At 35.6% G+C, this 25,065-nt stretch overlaps 1 protein-coding gene across 1 annotated transcript in view; it reads right to left on the minus strand.

The window, feature by feature from the left end:
* Nucleotides 1–25,065, minus strand: part of LOC143265079 (disks large 1 tumor suppressor protein-like) — a 210,582-nt gene that overhangs the window by 89,041 nt on the left and 96,476 nt on the right. Inside the window, exon 3 of the mRNA XM_076535136.1 lies at nucleotides 12,365–12,496. Coding sequence (XP_076391251.1) covers nucleotides 12,365–12,496 — 132 coding nt within the window. The remainder of the gene's footprint in view (nucleotides 1–12,364; nucleotides 12,497–25,065) is intronic.

Below are 25,065 nucleotides of genomic sequence, written 5' to 3' on the forward strand. Positions count from 1 at the left end.
TCATCGCTGGACGTCTCCTCTTCGGTTTCCGTATGAGTCCTGCTATACCGTGTCAGCCTGTCTCGTAATTCTTGTTTTTTCCCCTGCGTAGATAATTGCATCTTCTTCAATTCATCCCTTAATTCGGCTACTTTCATTTTGTCGATTTTGTCCCGCGGCACTGTTTCCCGCACTGGACACATTTCATTTTCCTGCACCTTTTCTTCATTCAACTTAACAACTTGTTCTGTGGCCATTGTCTTCCTTCCGAATTTCACTATGCTACGTAATACAACTGTTCAATCCCGATGCTTCGGTCGCGTCACCACCGTTTTCCTTTTTTCCTTTAACCGTTATTCGTTCACAACTTTACAACTGATGACGAGTGCCAACATACACTTCGCCTACACCGTGTTGAACGTCACGATCTACCGGAAAAGTACGCACCGAACAAACACCGCAACTTTATCAACTTTACACCGTTACTATTACTTCCGTTTCTTCTTCGCTCACTGCTCTCTATCCCGGACCGAGCCCCCAAATGTAGGATGGGAGCAAGAAGATGAGAAACGGATTAAAGTTATAGTAAATATTTTAATAAATTGAAAGGAATACAAAATTTGATAGTTCACGTTTCTACGGTTCGGCCAAGACTAGACTGTCTTTTCGACGCTGTCGCGTTTTTTTATACTACGCATTCACACTCTTTTGTTTCACACTCGTACATCACACACACTCATACCACGCAAAAATTAATTCCCCTTTACCGAATCCCACATGTATGTGTGACCATGTGTTAATGCGTGTATGTATGACTATGTGTTAATGTATGTATGTTTGGTTATGTAGTTAATGTATGTATGTTTGATTATGTAGTTAATGTATGTATATATGACTATGTGTTAATGTATGTATGTATGACTATGTGTTAATGTATGTATATATGACTATGTGTTAATGTATGTATGTGTGACCATGTGTTAATGCATGTATATATGACTATGTGTTAATGTATGTACGGTATCAGCTGTAGCCCCCATGAGTAACACTAATTGTGAGACAGCCTGTATAATAGTCGACAATCATACATAATCACCAAATTAATCACATTTACCGTAACATATGTGAAAGGTACATACGTGGAAGGATTTGCACAAGAGTTGAATAATTGAAGAACCAACGAGGTCAGAAATATTTTAGGAGACTACACCATATAGCTTTTCTCGAATATACCTTTTCAATGCATTACGCGTTAATTAATATTTCTATCAGCGAACGAGATAAAAAATATGTACTCGCATTAATAAACCACAAGATGATATTAAATATGAAAAATGAGATATCGGAAATGCAGGGTGAATTTTCCAGTCGAAGAAGAAAGAAAAACATCGATGGGTGCAGTGTAAACGTTTATCGCAGCCGTTAGTAGTTTACATTTGATTTACACGGGACTCGCGGCTCGTATTTATATAAAAGAAATACAACGAACAAGGTTGACAGGAAGCGGAATAAAATTGTTCGCAACGGGTAACCGTAAAAATATGCATTTTTCATTCTATATACACGGACAGACGGCGTTTTGCAAAAATAAAATAAAAAAAAAAGGAAGAGTAGCCTTCGTGGCGATATTCGGATATTGCGATACATGCAATATCAATAAGGTTATTGGAAATGTATCTGCACATCGGTGTACGGTATCCCAGCCTCAATGCGATAAGGATACGTTGTACGCAACACGTATGTACATATACATATCTTGTGCACATATGTACGTATGTATATGCGGTTTAACGTTCTACGCTCGACGAATATCATGCGATGCTACGAAGCAATAGGAATTCGTTACATACTTTCAGTAGACACGGTTTTTATTTTTCGACGAAATATTCTAAAACAATGTTCCGGTATTTTGCCCGAATTCCGTATAAAATCTATTGAATTAGTCGTGAGGGACATAGCATTTCTTTTTGAATTGAATTTAGGAGCTTGGGAATTTGGGAAGTTGGAGAGTTCGGGATTTGTGAATTTGGGGTTTGGGAATTGGAGAGATGGACGTTTTGGGATTTAGGGATTTGGGGATTTGAGAAGTGGGATATTGAGAATTTGGTCAATAAGGAATTTTGGGGGTTTGGCAATTTAGGGGTTTGAGAATTGGGGATTTGAGAGTTTTGGGATTTAGGGATTTGAGGATTTCAGAATTGGAATATTGAGAATTTGGTCATTTGGGAATTTTGGGCGTTTGGAAATGTAAAGGTTTGAGAATTGGAGATTTTAAAGTTTCGGCATTTAGTGATTTGGGGATTTGAGAATTGGGATATTGAGAATTTGGTCATTTGGGAATTTTGGGGGTTTGGAAATGTGAAGGTTTGAGAATTGGAGATTTGAAAGTTCCGGCATTTAGGGATTTGAGGATTTGACAATTGGGATATTGAGAATTTGGTCAATAAGGAATTTTGGGGGTTTGGCAATTTAGGGGTTTGAGAATTTGGGGTTTCAGAATTGGAAGATTTAGGAATTTGGGGACTTGAAAATTTCATAAATTAGAGATATTGGGGATACGAGAATTTGGGGATTTAAATTTAGGGATTTGGGTGATCTGAAAATTTGGAGCTTTGAGAATTTGGGTATTTAAAGATTGGGAAATGAAGAAAGTGATGATTTTGAGAACTTGTGGATATGAAAATTCAATTCTTCAGAATTTGGGAAATTAACTTCATGATTTGAAACTGTGGTAATTTAGGAATTTTGGAAATTCAAGAATTTGAAGTTTAAACATTTGGAGCTTTAAGTACCTGAAAATGTATATTCTTGAAAACATACAAATTTTTCAATTGAAAACTGCAAACATTTGAAACCGTATGAATATTAAAATTTATAGATTAAAGAATTAACAAATTTGCATATATATAAATCCTCAAACACGGAAATTTCAAAACCCACACTTCCAAATTCAAAGCGAACAACAAAATTTCCAGCTCTACACTTGCTCATTCAAAGTAAATCTTCACAGCCGCCTACAATGCACCACGTTCAGAATACAGTCATGCACAATACTTGCATTCATTTGGAATCCTAGCTTTCAGGCATGGAAACAAGTAAAACCAGTATGTAAATCTAAACCAGATAAGAATTGAAGATACATATCCAGAGCTTTGGGAACAACAGCTGGTTTTTGAACCGCATTCCACGTGTGCAACAAAGCATCGTTGGGGTGACAATAAAAAGACCACTCAGCAAATGATAATTAACGGATTCTCGGATCCCGAGGACAAAAGTTCGTTGTATAAAGGTGTACGGTCTTTCATGAAGAGCATTGTCGACCGCGTGGGAAACAAAGTAAGCTTTAAAATCGACGATGAAGTTCCTGGAACGGTTATCAATTTCTCCTTTGTTTAAAATTAAACCACCCCATAATGGACAAAGCCTGTTTAGTTTGAAAATTAAAGCAAACGGCGGAGAATAAAGCTGGCACATTTTTAATAAACTTTCATAATCTGAACTCGTTATGTTTTTCATAATCAAACATTTTTTATTTTAATTGATCTGCATGAATGCTGCACAATTATGTAATAAACTGTTATTTATTGATTTTCGTTATTTCTTATGAAGTAATTAAAATTATTTTACCATGTTTTAATATCACGAACGCATACATAAAGGTTTTGATTTAACACAGGAGCTTCGAACACCGCAAATTAACTTCACACATTCCGCAATCCGCATCTGGCAGACCTTTATTTTATTCTTCCCCGAATTGCATCAATCAACCGAATTTCTATCTGCAATTCTGAGAGACGCTTTTGTACATTTTAATGGAATAACGGAAACGTTTCCAAAAATTCCCTTTCTGCAGCAGAAAATGAATTAAACAGTGGCATTCAATATTGGGGCGCAAAAAAAGCGCGGTATAGAAGCATCAGGTTCGATCGAATCGAAATCATCGTCGACCAGACGTTTCCAATCTCCCTGGACAAAAAAAAAGGGAAGAAGGGATCGAGGATCGAAAAGGTACGTGCACATGCAACTACACGAGAGTTTCGATTTCGAAAATTCCAACGACGCGAAGCTATCATGTTCTGTAATGAAAATCTGTACCGGAAAACACCATTTTTTTCTGGGGAAATGCGATCAACTCTCTTTTCTCATTTTTACAATTTTTTTTATGTTTTTGTTATTATGAAATGCAATTCAGGTTCAATTAACTTAAATGAATTTATATTATGTACTTAAGCTTCGATGAACTTAAATGAACTTATATGATGTACTTAAGTTTCGATGAACTTAAATGAACTTATATTATGTTCTTAAACTTCAATGAACTTAAATGAACTTATATTATGTTCTTAAACTTCAACTGACTTAATTGAACTTATATTATGTTTTTAAACTTCAATGAACTTAATTGAACTTATATAATGTACGTACTAAAACTTCAATTAACTTAAATAAATTTATATAATGTACTTAAGTTTCGATGAACTTAAATGAATTTATATGATGCACTTAAGTTTCGATGAACTTAAATGAACTTATATTATGTTCTTAAACTTCAATGAACTTAAATGAACTTATATTATGTTCCCAAACTTCAATGAACTTAATTGAACTTATATAATGTACTTAAGCTTCAATTAACTTAAATGAATTTATATAATGTACTTAAGTTTCGATGAACTTAAATGAACTTATATTATGTTCTTAAACTTCAATGAACTTAAATGAACTTATATTATGTACTTAAACTTCAATTGACTTAATTGAACTTATATGATGTACTTAAGCTTCAATGAACTTAAATGTACTTATACGATGTTCTTAAGCTTCAATGAACTTAAATGAACTTATACGATGTTCTTAAGCTTCAATTGACTTAAATGAACTTATATAATATACCTATGCTTCGATGAACTTAAATGAGCTTATATAATACACCTATGCTTCAATGAACTTAAATGAACTTATATAATATACCTATGCTTCGATGAACTTAAATGAACTTATATGATATACTTAAAGGTACAAATTCATAAATATTGAAATACTAAATTATTTTCATTAACTCGTAATACACGAAATAATGATACCAGCCTCCACAACGTGGCACACAAAGCGTCGTTTTGTTCGATTAATCGATAGGTGTTAAAAGTCATCGCCTGTATCATTAGTATCAGTCGATCAAATCCTCCGTAGGATCGTTAGTAAAAGTCCGGAATTAAGGAACCGGCGCGAAGAGCGTGTCCGGAATTATTTACAGTAAACCGTTTGTTTTAATTACGATTAATTTTCTTTGCACGGTGTCTAGCGATGTTTTTACCTCGCGCCGTTCTTTTACTCTCTCTTCCTTTCTCTCCTCTTTTTATTTTTCCTTTTTTTTTTTGCTGTTATTCTGCGTCGCACGGCGCGGAAAATCCGATTTATTTCGGGCATTAGACGCGGCACCAGTGCAGAAAATTGCAGCTTCATCTGGCTGGGCGATCGTGTCGCTTTACTCACGAACGACGACATTTCGTTGCACGAAAGACAGCAGAAGAAGAGAGACGGCAGAAAATCGGAGCATAAAGGACGGAAAAAGAAATTGACACACCCCTTCGACAGATCGATGACGCGAAACACGTCAGCTCTTCACGATTTTTTCGAGTTCGAGATGTTCTTTGTCCGCGTTTATCTGCCTCGTCTGTTTTCCGATGCTCTCGATATTTGTCGCTTTGCTATGCCTCTGTTTCCTGTTAACCTTTTACCGTATGACTCTCTTTTTACTGAAAAATATGTACGCTACCGGTTTAATGTTTAGCCAGACGGGGAATGTTTTCAGATTTTTATTCCGGTGGTGATGTTAACTTCGACTGTTGTGTTGGGCTCGTGTTGTCTGTTTATCAAGTTTAGTTATCTGTTTTTAACGTTAGTTATCGCTGTATTTCATTTTAGTTCACTATAGTTAACTGTAGTTTGCTGTAGTTCGCTGTATTTTATTGTAGTTCACTATATTTCACTGTATTTTCAGTATGTAATCTCAAATAGGTCCATAACTTCAAACAGGGTAGATGTACCTTTTGTGGACATTGTGTACATCATATCCACAATATGTCAACTATTTTTCAGTAGACTTTAATTACAATTAAACCTGCTTAACTTGTACAAAAGACAGTTAGCTAAATAAAGAAATTCCTAATACATAACACGTACAAAAAGTTCTCCCAGAAAAGCATCAAAAAGCAAACTAATTCAACGAAGTTAAATTTGTCTCGAATATGGAATTGCTACCAAAACTTTAACAATGTACAGAGTTTTGCTCTCCATTTTTCAGCAAATTTAAATAACCTTTGTGACTTGTAGTTGGCTAAGATTATCACGTTAAAATTGCAGTTTGTTGTGAAGTTGCAATGTGTACCGGGGACCGTCAGCTGGAGTCTTAGCAACCTTTGTAGATAAAAATTCGATCGATATTCTTTTCATACGTATCGCGATGTCCGTGCAGTTTTCAAGCACATGTTCTTGCCTATCCAAGGGTCAGGCATTGTTCTGGACTTTGCAACAGCAAGCTTCGTGTTGGCGATTTTGATCGAAATTGGCACTTTGCATGCAACCAGAAAACATTAGCCTTCCACGTTCGCATTTTTATAGAAAAAGGTGTGAAAATCTCGGGCAATTTGTCACTCACTTTCAAAGATTTATCTGATACTTAGTTCCATATTTTTACTCCGCACATTCTTAAGTCCCGACATTCCCAAATCCGCGCATTCATAAAATCCTAAATTATTAAATTAAAAATTCCTAAAATTACCTCAACTTCAAATTCCTTAAATTCCAAACTTTTCTAACCCCCAAATCTAATTTTCTAAACTTGAAAAAATTTCCAAACTTGAAACTTTTAAATTCACTATCTTAAATTAAAAATTTTAACACAATAAAATTGCAAACCTAATTACAAGCTACTTGATTATAAAAAAGATCTATCATATCGTGTATTCAGTGGCAATATCAAGTCGAAGGAAAGAAAAGATTCAAAATGCATCAAAACAATTTCGTTACCATTGTTACTTCGTAACTTAAATATTTCTCAATTCCACACCTTTTCGCCGTGATTGAAACATTCCATCCGTTTCGATTCCGTCAACTTTCATTTTCTTTTTATCACAGTACCGCGGCGCTTTTATTGATTTATAAATTGATCCGCTCGTCCACTTGCCACTCTAGCCTCGTTACTTTCTTTTTCCTCGTTTTCCCTCCCTCTTTCACCTTTCATCCCGCACAACCAGTCCTTCTAGGTTCAATAGTTCTCGAAGTAACTCGAAAAGTAGACGGGATACTTGCCACCATTTTCCTCTGACGTTCGAGAAAAATTGCTCGGTCGATCGATGACCGACCTGAATTTCAAAAATCAAATACTTTTCGTTACATTTCAACTACGGCTTATCCGTTGATGGTTGCAGAAAATATTTCTTTTGTAAATTTTATTATTTTATTCGTCACTGTAAATATACTATATAAATACAATCTTTAATATTATTTAAGTAATATGCCTGAAAAATGCTAATTCATATATGGTTAGGTTAGGTTATATATGATCACAATTCTAATTCATGTGTTTAATATATCTCACTTGTCTAAATGATATATCTTAATTCAATTAAATATATAAAATGATTTTTCTCGAGATTATTTCATTATTTTGCTGTGACATGAAATAGTCAATTGATTATACCTGTATAAGTACAATCTTGACTATTATTCAAATACACCTGAAAAATATAAATTCACCCTATGTATCTTACTTATCCAAACAAATATGAATTTATTTTCTGAAGCAATTATATCTTCATTTAAGTATGTGATATTTTCTCAGGATTTACTTATTCAACTCCGACACGAAAAAATCGAATATTTTAAATTTTGCTTCAAATAAAATTTGTCCACGAATGAAACTTGATTAGAACAAAACGTAAACGTTTGAATATTTCTGCACCAGTGCAGAACTAAAGACGACTGTATGCGAGGTAAACGAGGTTTCAAACTACAAGTCACACTTTTTGCAGGAAATAAAAAAAAAGTTTGTCACAGTATTGCTGGAAACTAGCTGAAACACGTACAAAGGCAGGGGAAATTTGTCGGCTGTTCGTGCTCTGCACGTTACGTCCAACGCATCCGCCAGCAAGGTGTAAAATAGTGCGTTTCGGACTATGTTTCGGACTCATGTTGCACCGGCAATGCATTTAAATCCATGAAGTGTTTGGTACACCCGATGCGATGTACCCAACAGGTTACGCGACATTGCAAAACCACTTGAAAATTCTTCGCAAAAATTGTTTCTGCGCGCTGTTTGATTCAACCGTTTATCTCTATTAAATTGCAATTACTTTTGGGTGATTTATCCTTTTAACTGGATGAAATTATTTTGGTGAACTGTTGCGAAATATTTAAATACATTCATGTATTTAAATATACCTGTATTTAGAACATAGAATTATTTATACTTTGATATTTTCAAACGTCAAATAGTCGAGCGTGTAGTGACACAAGGAAGCTAAACCGGAGAAAAAGTAACTTCTGTACATTGAATGCTTAGAAATATAACACATAGAAATTGCGAACGTGTAACTTGAACGTGTGGTGATATAACACGTGGCTGTATAACGCGTACAAATTGAACCTATGATGATGTAACGCATGAAAAGTAAAAACGTGTCAAAATTATTAACAGCCGGTCACAAAACGCGCAGTAACATGCCATTCAGATTTTTACTCGGATCAAAATATCAAAATTTTTATTAAACTTTGTCCTTATAATGGGTTTCGTGCACCGAACCCGTTATGAATATGTTAAACAATGGTTACCGATTCAAAGGAGACCACTGCACCGTATCATTGTCGTTACATCATAGTTTCCTGGTCAATGGCCATGAGATTACGCGTCACGTTGGCAGTTCCGAGTACGTAACAAGGTTACAATTTTGAACTAAGCACGTAAACAGGGTGTACGCCGGTGAACTTAGAAACAGAAGTTAACGGTAGCTGGTGAAATTCAACCGAAAGTTCGATGATCTGTTGCGGCATTGATTACCTACGATTGTATCTGGAAACAACGTCGCGTTTCCAACTTTCATGACTGCAGTTTGTTATCTGGAACGATTTCTGTATATTACAGAAACTTATTATTGCGTCGGACAACGTTTAGAAAATTAATCGTAAAGCAGTTACAACTTGGTGCTTGATGAGAAATGATTTTGTGCAAGATTACATCGTATTGATTACAATTGAGCAATGAATACCGCAGTTGTAATCGGATTTACACTCTAGTTTTACTGATAAGATTATTACATACAGTAGCAACGTGAAATATAATGCATGTTATTTGAAATATCAGTCGTGAAAGTTACGAAATCGATGAGTGGAGTTAAAATGAACGCGTTTTCAACGCCGACATAAAACGCGTGAAAGGTGAAGTGGTCAGATTTACGCTTTCGCTGATACTTTTGGCAAATTTATCAAAGACACACGTAGAGGATTTGCGCGGTACTCGTAGACCCTTCCTTTGGTCAGCAAACTTGGAGACAGTTCGAGAGGGGCCGTAGAGCCATTTTGGACGGGTTTAAATTCTCGAGTGGTCTTGGACGAGTGCTCTCAATTTATCGTTCTCTCGCGCCTCGCTCGTTTTCGCCACTCTTCTGGTCGCTATCGTTCTTGATTATCCACGTGAACCGCGAATAACGGAACGATGGAAATTAAAATGTATTTTCCCGAGTATAATCGACCGAGTCCGGAAGAGAATCGAGAACAAATAGCTGCAATAACGTTTATAAAATACCGCGCTGTTAGAGAGGCAATTGTTCGACGTTTCAACGCGTTGTATCGCCGCGCGTTGCATTTCACGCTTCGACGAAATACGCGTCTATTTTCAGCTTGCTGATCAACATATTAATTTTTTTTCATACTTCATGACCGTGTGAAAAGTGCTCTGAGCTTTCATCGCGGAAACAGAATCTGCGAAAACAGAGCATCTAGAAATACGGATTCAAGGCGTTCGACGTTTCTAATCTTTTACCTCACAATCCCTTTTAGCCGATGGAAGGACTTGAAATCTAAATTGCAAGGAAACACCTACTTACGGATAGCTTGTTTCGTTTCTTTAAGCCGATGCTCTTTGCTCGATTCTTAAATCCTCTGCAAACGACGAATCCTTACCCGAATTGCATCGTTTGTTTGATGTTTCCCTGCGAGATTTCCTTTCTTGCAAAAATAAAAACAGAATTGTTCTTCTAAGAAAAATTTTGCTCAGACATGTCTTTCCTAAGTTACTCGAATTAAAACCTACATTAGGTTCAGAACCCATAATTTATAATTAGCTAAATATGTAGCGCAATGCATGATCTAAAAAATTTTACCGTGTAATTCTAGTTTTATCGAGCAATTTAAGAGAATTTATATCCTTAACTTCGGATTAAAAGTTCCTCTCTCCTTGACAGACCCAGTTTCCTAAGATGCCGACTATGCAAAGCAGATTATAGCAAAGGATCTGATTAAAGAAAATCGGCTTGCCGATTCTATAATCCGTTGCTGTCGTGCTTCCACGATTTCATTGCTCGATTTTGAAACTTAGTTTGATACACTGTTGAGCAGAAGTTAGATCCTACATTATTAGGTTCCCTGCTGGATCAATGCATAATTTAGAGCAGTGAATAGCACGCTAGCGGGCTCTGATGGGTAGTCAATTCCTCGGTTGAAAATTTATTAGCTTGCCAAACTTCAGGTTTCCACGTTCAAAAATTTCCAAATATTTCAATTTCCAATTTAAAAATTTTTAGGTACTTAAATTCCCAAATTCTTTTATTTAAATTTCTTTTTTTTCAATTTCTAGATTCTTAAATTTCGAGGTCTGAAGCTATGAAATCTCAAATATGCAAAGACGCTTCAATCTTTTTTCTTAAATCTTGCGCTGCTTCATCATTTTTGCACTAACACACCCTTACAGATTTTATAAAATTTTGTCAGCAATAATGACGCATATGACGCGCTCCAGCTAATCCTAACGGCCCAGCAAGCACCTCGCCACATTTTTCCTTGAAGCGCATTTCCCCTTAAAGTCCACCACCCTCAAGCAGTTAAAGCTGTCTTTTGCCACACGTGTCTTAAACGGTATTTGAACGATTCACCCAACCAGAAAGCGAAAGATTAATTTTGGACGTAGCATGGGAATATTCTAATCTCGTTTGGGTACTTAGCGAAGCTGATATGACGTGTAATCTTGCGGCCATTGTCCACGTCACCGATGGGACTCTGTAGGCGAGGGTGTTTCGGGGTTATCAGCAGTAACAGGCGAGCCGCGCCATACAGACACCGCTACAACCGACACAGTTGCAGATGCAACGGACTAATCTCCTCTATGTGGAAGCATTATACCGAACAGACCGAACAGTACAATCTGGCTACCAGGTAACTCCCACGGTTTCCATGATACCACGCCGGAAATGAAGCGACGTTTCACAGTTTTAAAAGCATTTTCGGCGATGCTTGACTTGCCTGACTTTGCTGCACGCGTGCACCAATTAGACCGAGTAACGTTGAATAGAACTCATCACGCGATAATCACGGGAATATTGAAATAAAATTCTTTTGGTTTGAAACGTTCTTTGGTATTGAAGCGTGGTAGAAGCTTTTATATCGGTTGTACGATATACTAATAACTGATTCGCTTGAATTTGGTATTTTCTAGCTGCAATGATACGTTCATACTGAAGTTAGCTACTAATTTTCTAGTTAATAAATCTTTATTTTTGGAGGTTTTTGATACAGAGGTTAATACTCTGTCTCCTTTGTTGCGTGTTACCGGCATAATGGAATAATTTTGTCAATAACTAATCAGTGGACGTATTTACGACATAATATATCAAAGTCCGTGAAGTTCGCATAAATCATAAAATTGCGCATCTCTCAAATTACATGATTTATGTTTACTTTGTACAGTGCAATATATCACAAGCGCATAAATACCGGACGTTCATTTATAACGCGTAACAATGAACGCGTTAATCGAAGTTCTGATAATCGAGGTCCCACTGTATTTTGGATAATGATTTTTTCCCAGGAATACTGCAAAGGCCTCGATCGAAATTTCCAGCGAGTCTTCTGAGCGGATTCGTTTGGTAAAAGCGCTTTATTCCGAATAACAATGGTGCTAGAACCGTTCGAGAGGCAACGTGCCAGTTCCGATAAATAAGATGAGATTCAGCTGAAGCATAGAGGAGAATGGGATCAGGCGTCCTCTTTTCGAAGGTTCGATGAATCGATGGAATTTTTCGGGTTTTCAAACGCTCGTATACCGTGCGGATATTTTACAAAGGTTCAAAGACTTTTAATAAAAATTTATCGATTTTTATAAGACAATACTTACCCAACAATGCCTGGAACAATCTGCTTTTGAAGATTCGAATGACACGTTCGATGGCCAATCGTAGCTGTTTATCCTGTGGCCTTGTTAATTTGGCGTGGTAGTCTTCCAGGAGCTCCAGAGCTCGGTGAGCCTCTGAAAAAGAAAAATCGAATTAAAATCATGCAAACAAAATTTTCAAATAAGGAATTAAATATTTTAAATTTGAAAAGGAGTTACAAATTTATAAATTGTTTAAATATTCTGAGGAATAACTGTAGCGTCGTTGTATTGTACAGTTAGGACCAAACTGTTTATGGTATACATGATGTTGAGGAAAATCCAAACTGTTTTAGAACACCATATTTTTCAGACCATAGCAACCGTAATTAACTGTCATGCTGAAAACTTGTTCCTAAAAATTAGAATTTTTTTCAAACTATCTGAAGAACCAAACCATTAGTCCAGCCTTCCTCCCTCTATCTTCTATTCCCTCCCTCTACAGCTTACGTCAGATTGGCAAAACCACCCCATAACCAAAAAATTGTTTACTTCACACATACCAAAATGTAAAAATATCAGAAACGATACAACATTCAACCAAGTCACTCTAACTTCTAAAAACCTTATTATACCTGAAACAATATTGCTGAATAAATTCAATAAGCACCTCACCTACATTGTTAATTTTTCAACCTATCTCATCAAAAGTGTATCCTTAATCAATAATTTTCGTGAAAATATAGACTATAGCTTGATCTAAAATACAAGATAGAAGTATAGAAGATGAAAAATTTGATCTACAGCATCTCCGTTCCACTTTATATACTTATGTCGAGTGCATATGAGATTTTCAAGTGGTTCTTTCTTATCATACATAGTTATTGGTTCTCTCCTATATGTTAAAAGTATATGTCGCTTTCAGTGAACAGAGGCTAACCAGAAAACGGCATACGAATCGCTAAGAAATTCATCCTTACTTTTCATCTGCTTATATATTTTTTAAACGTGAAATTGTATCCACTCTTTCGATTCGACCCAGAAAGCATCAGGATATAAAAGTGAATTCTCAGTATCAGAGCTACTCGTTGCTCTCTCCTTTTTTTCCTCTTTCTTTTTTTATTTTTTTCTTTTTTTTAGGAAAGAGTTTCACGTGCACCATGTTCATGTTGCCATTTTGCGCTAGAAATCAGACGCACCTGTGCATCCATTTGTCTTTTATTTCTCGAAATTTTATGCATGTCCCAGCTGCTCGTTTCTTTGTGCTGCGTGCTTTTGTCTTCTCATGAAAACGAACGTACGGTTCATATTTTAATGGAAGTTGTGTTTTTACACAGTATTTCCATCGCATGAAGGCTACCGGTATTTATTTAAACTTCGCCACAATACGTTTTTACGCGTAACTATTTTACAAAATATCTCTTTCGTTCGCTTCTATGGTATTGGAACTCTTGAAATTCTGCGATTACGAGACTTCAGGAGATTTGGTACGCTGGAATTTTTCAACTTTCGTACTTTGGGATCGTTGGAACGCTGCAATTTTTGAAGTATGGCACTTTGGGATGTTTGGGCTTTTGAAATTTTACGAGTAGGTTGTTTGGAACTTTAGAAAATTGAGAGGTGAAGATATTTGGAACCATAGGAGTTTGGGACTTTGGGACATATGGAATTTGGGATGTAAAGAGTTTAGGACATGAGGAGTTAGGGACATGAGGAGTTTGGGACATAAGGAGTTTGGCACATGAGGAGTTTGGGACGTGAAAAGTTTGGGACGTGAGGAGTTTGGGACGTGAGGAGTTTGGGACGTGAGGAGTTAGGGACATGAGGAGTTTGGGACATAAGGAGTTTAGAACATGAGGAGTTTGCGACATAGGTATATTAGAATATTTAATGCTCTACAGCTCTTGAACTTGATGACGGTGGAATATTTAGAACTCTGGAATTTTGAGACACGTGAACGTTGGAGTTTCAAAGTGAGAATTTTTGGACGATCAAATTTTCTACCCTGAAAAGTTACACCACTCACACCACTCTCACCAAAAAAAACACTGTCACATATTTCTATTTTAAAAGAAAAATCAAATGCAACAATGTAATAGACAATGAATATTAAGTAAAATATTAAGTGAATATTAAGTCATCATGAATCTCTTATAAAATGCAAATATTTCCTCCAAGAACGTGAAATATTACAACCCTCCAATTGCACTCAGACTTGCTAATAAATTGTAAGAAAACTTCGTCGATCTATTTGAAGATAGTTTAAACGGTCTTGGATAAGCGATCGACGCACTTGTTGATTCGTACTACTTCCTGAACGAATCCCAAACTCACCGAAAGGATCGATCTACTTCGAAACGTCCTCGTCTGCCCTCCTCTCGAACGAACCAGTGACCCCCTTTTGTTCGCAAAACAATACGCTGCCAAACAGAATCTCGATGCTGGCTCGCAAACATCGATATAAATGTCTTCTGTTGGATGACGCGAATTTGCACGACTTCCTTCAACTCGTACTTCAACGACTAAACCTTTCCTCTTCGATGAGTTTGGTACTGAACGAGCTCGGAACTAGCACTTTTTCATTCGTTCTATTAGACATGTTTGGTCCACTGAATTTATTTGAAATATCGAAATTTATTCAAGAAATTATTTGAAGCAGAACGTTTAATTATCGACGTCATTTGTGTTAAATGTGATATTTTTATTTTTGGGTTCTCTCTATTAATTCAAAATTAATTATGCATGTACATATATTTATACAATTTATATGTATGTGTTACATTACACTGCTGGGTTCCTGTATAAAAATTCATATATGTATAACACTTAATTGAAAATCAACAGGGTATTTCACAAATAGTGTAGGTACCTAAAATGGTAGCTGACGTGATTCTGAATAAGATTTCCCTTTACAGAAATGCGGTCTGAAGCTTCGTTTTCGAATTATTAAGGAAAAACGCGGACCAATCAGAGCGCGGGGATTACGCGCAGACGCGAGAGCGGCAGCTTCGAACTAATGGCGGAGTGGGCGTAATCTTCGCGCTCTGATTGGTCAACTTTCCCATTGGTCAACTTCAGACCCCATTAAGGCACCCATTATGACACCCTGTACACAGAATTCATACGTTCATTAAAGAAAATTATTTATTTAAATAAACACAACAGAAATTGTTTTATGTATCACAGTGTACTTAACAAAATATGTCTGACTTTAAACGAACCATATTTTTATTGAGAGAAACGGTATATATTTTACAACTGTTGTGAACAAGTCAATCTTTAATTTAACATTTAATACAAGTATAAAAAATAGTTCATTAAAAAATTAACTAATCATTAATAATACTCTAATTGTTACTATATCTTCCAACAGAGTATTCATTGAATTTTTACTAAAACATAATTAATGCAACAATTTGGCGCACAGTTAATTATCACTAACAAACGCTTCGACGTCGTTAATTAACCTGTTAGGTCGTAAGAAGATTAAACGATTAAAATTACAAGGCATGACGTATAAACACCGCCCAAAAGTCCATCAAAAGTCACGTCATTACTGGAACTTTAATGAGCACCTTGTTAATGACGTTCTTAACGGCACAATACCGACTTTGACCAAGAACGCTAAAAAAAAAATCGACAAACGTTACGGATGAAAATGTGTAATAGAGACACGTGAAATTATTTATTAAAAGGAAATTACGCATGCGAAAGGTGACTCCGATTAAAGAAACGTTTTCGTTTTAGCGACATCTGCGTAACGCAAGAAAAATGAGGGTAGAACTTCTTGTCGGCGAAAACAGCTGCGGAAGACACGATTTTCACGCGAAAATCATTTTCCAGATAACCAGCCGGATCTTCCCAACAGGCTGAGCTAATTATCATTAACCGTTCCGTTAAATGAGGATGCTAAGTGGCCAATTACCGGTAAACGCTCCATTCAGTAAGCAACCTTTTGCTGTTTCCAAGGACAATTGCAGACATTTCATTACGGAAAACACTTGAAATTACCAACTCTGTAAAGTTGAATACTCGGTAGTTAAATGCATTATCAACTCCTATTTACATTTCATGGTTATATTCTTTTGCTTTGAAGAATTTGCGGATTAATGCTTAAACCTTAGACTAGTACTTCTTTATCCACATAATGTGCATACAATATATTTTATCACAACAAAATATATTTTATAATTATTACATTCATAGTCACTTTTCAAGTCCCCAAATTTTTGACAAATATTTTATTCACAAATTCTTTAATCTTCAACTTTGATATTTTTTATAATGTTGATAGGTTTAACAATATTCAATATAAAAAATGTATTACATACAGAAATTTTCAAATTCATATTTTCAATAACACTCAAATAGAAATATCAAAAGATTCCCAAATTCCCAATGTGTTTAAAAGGATTTAGTTTAAACTCCAGTTGCAGAAAAAACAGTGACAAAACGTGGTAGAAAAAAGACGAGCTTTAAAAGGAAAAGTTGAACATTCGTTTTATAGATAACGAAGCATTTTAGAAACCAAAGTTTTAGCGGAGTTGGTATTCGTTTATATATGGGAATAAAAGTCAAAGTGATGCTTTGATTCCTCTATAGGTGGCTACATACGCGTGCACAAGAGCTTCCTCCTCGTCCATTCCATTTTTCGCGTCATCCGGAATACACGGTGAAACGAGAAAACTGCTTCCCGTGTAAACGAAAAAAAGTAGTCGTGTGCGAATATCCTTTACAAGAATTTACGCAACTTTTGCTCTACATGGGACACTACACGGTATATCGCACAATTTAATACGCGTTAACTTCGAGTAACGAAACATCAAATTTAAACGTGCCCATTCATTGAGCCGCGAATTTTCATGGAGGAGAAAGTACTTTGCATCATGCTTTTTTAAATAGACTTCGGTATTCGTTATTAATCAGTGACGAGGGCTTTGAATTTAATTAAAGATGGAAGGAAAGGTAGGTTTAATTATCGTGGAAATTATAATATTAATTATAGAAAAGTAGAGAATTAATAGACTGGAGAGTTAATTTCTTGAGTGGTGCATATTAAAATTTTAGCTTTTTTGAATTTTTCCAGATTATGAAAATTCTGCAAATTCTAAATTCCCCAAATTTCAAATTCCCCAAATTCCAAATTCCTCAAATTCCAAACTCCCCAAATTCCAAACTCCCCAAATTCCAACTCCTCAAATTCCAAATTCCCCAAATTCCAAATTCCCCAAATTCCAAACTCCCCAAATTCCAAACTCCTCAAATTCCAAACTCCCCAAATTCCTAACTGCCAAAATTCCAAACTCCCCAAATTCCAAATTCCCCAAATTCCAAACTCCCCAAATTCCAAACTCCCCAAATTCCAAACTCCCCAAATTCCAAACTCCCCAAATTCCAAACTCCCCAAATTCCAAACTCCTCAAATTCCAAACTCCCCAAATTCCAAATTCCCCAAATTCCAAACTCCCCAAATTCCAAACTCCTCAAATTCCAAATTCCCCAAATTTCTAACTCCCCAAATTCCAAACTCCTCAAATTCCAAATTCCCCAAATTCCTAACTCCTCAAATTCCAAACTCCCCAAATTCCAAATTCCCCAAATTCCAAACTCCCAAAATTCCAAACTCCCCAAATTCCAAATTTTCCAAATTCCAAACTCTCCAAATCTCAAAATTCTCAAATTCCTAAAACTGCAAATTCTAAATTTCCAAACATAAAAATCTGTAAATTTAAAAATTCCACATAATTGATAATACAAACGCAAATTAAGGTCCGTGTAAAGTTATTGCACGGCTTATTAAGACACAGAAAGTTTCGAATAGTTTTGGATTTCGTAGGTAAAACGAAAGTCACGAAAGTTCGTGTTACCACTCAGCGGTATAGAACATTTTGCATTACGATCACGGTCGACGTTGAAGTTCGAGCACGAGCAAAACGAGAGTTTGATAATTACTGAAGATCGAGACACCGTAATTGAAGTATGACGTGGTCACGTTTCCTTGAATTATTAAGTCGAGATGAATTGCCGTACTTGGCATAGTTTCATTGCTGTTAGCGAAGGAGGATCACTTACACGCTGCCATCTTAGTACCCCTAAGATATTTTCTCGTTATTGCTGAACCTGCTAGACGAAAGTGCTCCATGATGTAGAACGTAGTTTCACTTCTCACGTCGGTGTGCTTCTTCAAACAGTTGATTCCGAAATTTAGGTGATTCGTTACCCGGACAGTTGCAAATTTCTAAATTTCGGAACTTAGGAACTTGGAAGTTTTGCGATTTGAGGAATTTGGCGAATTGGGGTGAAATTAGGGAACTTAGGATTTGGAATTTGGAAGTTCAGGAATTTGGGATTTGGAGAATTTGGGAATTTTAGAATTTTGAAATTTTGAAAATGTAGAATTTTAGAATACTGGAATTTAGAAGTTGTAGAAATTCAAGAATTTTGGTTCTAATTTGAAATCTGGGATTTTGGATTTCTGGAATTTAGAAATTGTAGAAGTTCACGAATTTAGGTACTAATTTGAAATCTGGGATTTTGGAATTCTGGAATTTAGAAATTGTAGAAATTCAAGAATTTAGGTACTAATTTGAAATCTGGAATTTGGGAATCTACTAATTCAGGAATTAATTTCGAAATTTAAGTTCCAGGAATTTTTGAGTTTAGAAGTTTAAATATTTGCGAGACCTAAAATTCGAAAATGTAGGTACCTAAAAATGTCGTAACCTGAGAATTTCGATTAAAAAAAAACGTAGGAAATCGGTGCAATATATCAAGTTTGACGAGAAGGCTTGAAAATTCCAACAAAACGTGAACGTGATTGCAAATCGATGATCGGGAACGATTGCAGTCACGTGTGGCAGTGTGCGCGTGAGAAGTGTGTCACGAGGTCAGGATTGCAGAAATTTCATGACAGAAGTCGTCCGAAAGTGATCGATATATAAAAACAGCAACGCCATCAGGTTGGAAGTGTGACGAAAAATGATTGAATTCGACCGACGTTCGTGAGAAATGTGTTAAATAAATTGAATTTACCTCGCACACGGTAGTTAGACTCCGGCTACTATGTACTCTTCTCCTACAATAAAAGTTCAAAGGACTTAATTAAGAGACTTGCACAACTGGTAACACGGACGCTCGACCGCTGGATTTTTAATCAGAGCAGGTAAAAAGAGATCCTTTACAACGGACAGCAGTTGCATTAGAATAATGCAAAATGGTGGAAACGTAAATTTCTCTTCGTTTCACCTTCCAACAATTACTTTATACGTTTCTTTGTCACGGATGGCCTTTTACGTTCGGAAAGTCAATTTATTATCTGTGTTAATTATTTAAGTCTTCCTTTTATCATTTCTTGTGTCGTTACGAAATATAAAGGATTATTTATGTGGAGTACATACGTGCATACTTATTTAATTCTTCTTTTGTAACTTGACTGATATGATTGTATAAAAAATACAGAATTATATGAAGCATACATATGTACAATCTGTACCCATTGTTTTGTATCGTAACACTTCATGCAACTAACCAAATTTTCAAATACATGTCAGCAGTTATTGGTTCAAGTCTGAGAATTCAAGATGGACGACACTTTATCTAAAATAAACACTGTTAATTTTCGCAAAATGATTTTCAGAGATCCACATAAGAAATCCATATAAATTTTGTGGAAGATCAAATCAAGGTACGGAAAAGTTAATTTATTTGGTATTTGGATGTTCAAACGAGATACACAATAGAATAATTGCACAGGTACCCGGAGCTGGTGCGAAGGATGCCGAAGAATGTGAAAAATTTCGCGAGGGTCTAATCATACTGGTGGAATGCGGAAATTAATTTCAGCCCGTGTTCAGATGTTAATTCAGGATCTGGTTTAAAGCGAAAGCAGACAGGGAAGAAGGAAACAGACGAGCGAAGACGGTCGCCACGCTATTATTTTCGTCGTTCATTAGCACGTGCGCCGCTGACACAGTTCGCACGCAATAATTAAAGGACGTATCCCGACCCTGCTCTGCGTCTAATTAAAGCACGCTAATTATCGAAGTGAATTACGGCACTCGTGTCTCGACTACGTTTCCCCGCAACCAATGAAACGCATAAAACATGCCGGACTCTAACTTTTAAATTTTATTAGAATCGCCATCTACGTGGATTATGTCACGGAAGGTTCATTTTCTACACTCATTTGTTATTTAACTCAATTTATGTTAACTTATTTGGTAAGTATTTAAGTGGTTATAGTTTGATAACTTTCACATACGTGAGCTAATTATTTATATATGAAAAATGTGGTAAGAGAGAAAAGCTGGAAAGTTGATGAACTTTTGAGGGTTTAAAAATTCAGGGGTTGATTAAGGATTTAATTATAATTTCATGGTTTGATAATTTATGAATTTGAAAATTTGTAAAGATTCAATAATTTAGGAATTTATAAATATGAGAATCTAGTTCACTGTCCATATAATTTAGGTATTGTTTACCCAGTGTATATACTAAAAGTGACTAAATATGAAAGCCTAATTGCGAAACTCGTACACGTACACTAAATTTACAATGACACATTCAATTAAAATGATCATTAGTTTTATTATGAAATGAAGTCGACGAACATCGAGTGAAACAGTGAAATTATATCACACATTCATTACATTGAACATTAACTTTCAATTTAATTCGCTCTTCAAATCCACAACTTCAAATTCTCGAACATCACCAAAAACATATTAATGATACGAGAAAGGGAGAATTTATAAGAATCGAGTTTCCTCCTTCACAAAGGAAGATAGAAATTTTACAAGGATTACAAAGTTCTGGCATCATTCCACGCGATATACTTCCAACGAAACGTGATTTCAAGTGGTTATACGAACTTACGAGGTCATGGCAAGTTATTGAAATAGAGAGTGCAATGATCTTCTTGAACGCAGTAGCCCCGTTTCGTATGTTGGTTAGAATGATAGAACTACCCTCGTAAAAGCAAATTATACGAATCCGTTAGGTACGCCCCGTAATAAGGACAGGGAATATTCGTACGGTTAAGTTTATGCAAACGGAATAGACGCGAAACCGCCCAAACTCGAACATTTATCATACTTTATGAAAGCGTGCATAAAAGATAAATGGAAGGATGCTCGTCGTTTTTAGGCCCTGATGAAAAATAGTGGTTGAAACGTCCCTCATGGTCGGTGATCCATAATGTTCTTACTGCGTGTATGTTGTACGAAGATTCTAAACGCGTCACGAATTCATCATCCAAAGTGGAGGCACGACATAATTATAGGAACAAGCTTAACAACTCAATGTTTTAACACTGAATCTAGCTCATAATACATGTTTAATTGCCGTACAATTTATTTGTCAGATGCGTCAGTCATTATAATATTAAAACAAATTATACAAATTATAGTTGGACCTAAGTTTCAAGTTGAAGACAAAAATTTGAGCAAGGTTCGTCACATTTGAGTTGTGAGTGCGTGAGTGAGACTCGTCAAAGTACAAGGGGTTAATAATGTAATGGCCCTTTTGCTAGCAATTATACTTAGGACCTAAGAGGTAGGCAATTTTAGTGGATAATGATGGCTGGACCACTCTGACCTGGGTCCTCATCTGAGGAGCTTTCCTTTCTGGAAATCAGTTAGTTGCCTCGTTCGTAATATTTAGAGTAAATGTATTTAATCTTGACAACCACGGACTTTTATTTAGAAACTATGAATTGTAGGATTGCTAAGGGTGTGAAGATTCTGTTAATTAAAATTTACCCTAATTCTAGTAGCTGTGGATGTTAGCATACTATGAAGATCTGTTCCTACTCATTTACTGTGTTACTCATGTGTACAAATGTTTGGACCAATATCCATTTGGAATTTGAACCTTGAGAGGCTACTGAACCTTGAGGTTCCAAATCAGAGGATTTGGAAGTGTAATTTGAACCATGTGGACAAATCTTCTAAAATCTGGAGATTCTGAAATTTGTAATTTGGAACAAGCAACGAATTCTCAAATCCCTCTACGAAACTACATATCGTGACTACGATAAAAAGTATAAAACAATTACTTAATAAATCTTCCCCTTACACCCCCCAATATTAAACCAAACCTCGTAACAAAAATAACCCAATATTAAAAACTCATAAAAAAAAATAATAAAATAACCGAAGGAAAACTTATAAAAAAGTAAAGTTATAGAACATAGAAAAGTATGTGCAAAGGGTGTAAACAGCTATTTCCCAGCGATCGTGTTGAGCAAAGTTTTTCTACCGCATGGTAGCACCCGGAACGAGGTTAAAGTTGATCGTTCGAAGGGTAGCAAGCAAATATTGTTTCTAACGAACGACGAGTAATCTTGGACGACGATGACGTGGGTAACCAGAAGGATCGAGGGTCGAAAGGGGATGAAAGCGAGTTAGACGCGAACGAGTTGGAAGTTTCGCGAATCCGCGTAGAACGTTTAATCCGGGCCGCTGTATAACAGCTCGTGGCGTCTGGCGTGCAAGATAAACAGGGGAACAGCGGGATACAGATTTTCCAAATTTACGTGCCACAGGAATACAGGACTTCCAGAATTATGGAAATTTCGAATAATTGGATCTCACCTCGTCTCGTGTCGCGAAAACACATCGCCAAACCAATGTAGACTAACGCGTTCTAGACGCATTCGAATCAGGCTACATCTTTTTTCCAATTAAAATTACTTTATGGAATATGTGAGTGTATATGACATTCTGTAGCGCACTCTTGCAAATTAATTTATTGTTTGCAATTGTTTAGATATTACAAGATAATACTATTTTGAGAACAATGTAGATTAATGAGTCTTGACTGACGCACCTGAGTCGCTGTCCTATTTTTTTTTCTTAATCAAAATTGCTTTATGGAAGATGTAGGTGTATATGAATTTTTAAAACCTTTTTAAATCTTCAAATTTTTTACTTTTTAAGTCTCGCAATGTAAAACCCTTGAAATCTTGTTTCAAGAAAAATTTTTTAATTTCTCAAATCATCTTCATGGAGTAAAAGGTAGTACGACACGACAACAAAAATCGGAAGAAAAAGTGAAACCTTTCAGCCCTGACTCGCAGAGTACAAAAAAGGGAAGAAAAATTAAAGGTAATAAATTTCCTTCAAGTCGATAGGTTGACGTTAAGCCGAGATAAAAAAGTAATTCCGTCCTCCTTAATATTCCGTGCTACTTCTTCCGGTATATTTCTTCCGTGAACTACGACAAAGCTTACGAACACTTAAAATCCAATCTCTAAAGCAACTATGTGACTTATAAAATTCTACCTTTACACGGACGTATATATACGTCATACTAAATCAACTATTCATGTAAGCTCTTCTATCGGTTCGACGTAGTTACAGGTACGTTAGATAATGTAAAGAAAGAGTAATTGTAATTAAATATTATAGTTGAAAGGTTATATACTTTAGTATTGATGTAGTGGATGAATTAAATGAGGAAATAGTAAGATTCACAATAGTAAGGTTCACAATGGAATTGTGAAATTGTGGAACCGTAGAGTAACTGAAGAGAGGGGTAGTGAGATCATGGATTGTATAGTAGAAATAATAGAAGCAGTAGAAATGGTAGAAACAGTAAAAGTAGTAAAAGTAGCAAAAATAGTAAAAACAGTAAAATTAGTAAAAATAGTAAAAATAGTAAAAATAGTAAAAATAGTAAAAATAGTAAAAATAGTAAAAATAGTAAAAATAGTAAAAACAGTAAAAACAGTAAAATTAGTAAAATTAGTAAAAATAGCAAAAATAGTAAAAGCAGCAAAAATAGTAAAAGCAGCAAAAATAGTAAAAATAGCAAAAATAGCAAAAATAGTAAAAATAGTAAAGATAGTAAAAATAGTAAAAATAGTAAAAATAGCAGAAATCGTAAAAACATTAAAACCAGTAAAAACAGTAAAAATAGTAAAAGCAGCAAAAATAGTAAAAATAGTAAAAATAGTAAAAACAGTAAAATTAGTAAAAATAGCAAAAATAGTAAAAGCAGCAAGAATAGTAAAAATAGTAAAAATAGCAAAAATAGCAAAAATAGTAAAGATAGTAAAAATAGTAAAAATAGCAAAAATAGTAAAAACATTAAAAACAGTAAAAATATTCAAAATAGTAAAAATAATAAAAATAACAAAATAGCAGTATCAGCAGATAGTAGAATACCAATACAACATAAAAATAAAACAATAAAACATTAAAATAATGAGACATCAAAGACAGAAAACGATAAAACGACCGATCAGTAGAATACTCTTACGTACCCATCCCCAGATGATTTTCCGGCATAATAATTATTGGTCTTCGAAAGTGAAATGTAAATGTAGGGGATGAATAATGTGATGTAATCAGAACAACGTAACTTTTACCATGAATGAAAGTGATCAATATAAAAGGTGCAAGGAAAACGGATGAATGGTCGAGAGGAGTGGAAAAAGCTTGCAAATAAAAGATAGAGAAAGGAGTACCGACGTTCCATGCAAACGAAGAATTTCTTTCATTATTACCGTCGGATGAAGAAAACGGATTCGAAACGTCTGGTCTGCCTTTTCGCTTCACATTCCACTACTCTTACCCTCCATCTACAAATTCTCTTACTTTTCTCCTTCTATTATCCAACTCATTTGTTCCGCGCGTTGCTACACTTGTGGAGAGTACATCTGCATCTTCTGGACCTCCATTCACGTTCAGTTTGCACCGACCGTGTACTGGCCATTTGCTGTT

The sequence above is a fragment of the Megachile rotundata genome, chromosome 1 (genome assembly GCF_050947335.1).
Source record: "Megachile rotundata isolate GNS110a chromosome 1, iyMegRotu1, whole genome shotgun sequence".
Classification (NCBI taxonomy): Eukaryota; Metazoa; Arthropoda; class Insecta; order Hymenoptera; family Megachilidae; genus Megachile; species Megachile rotundata.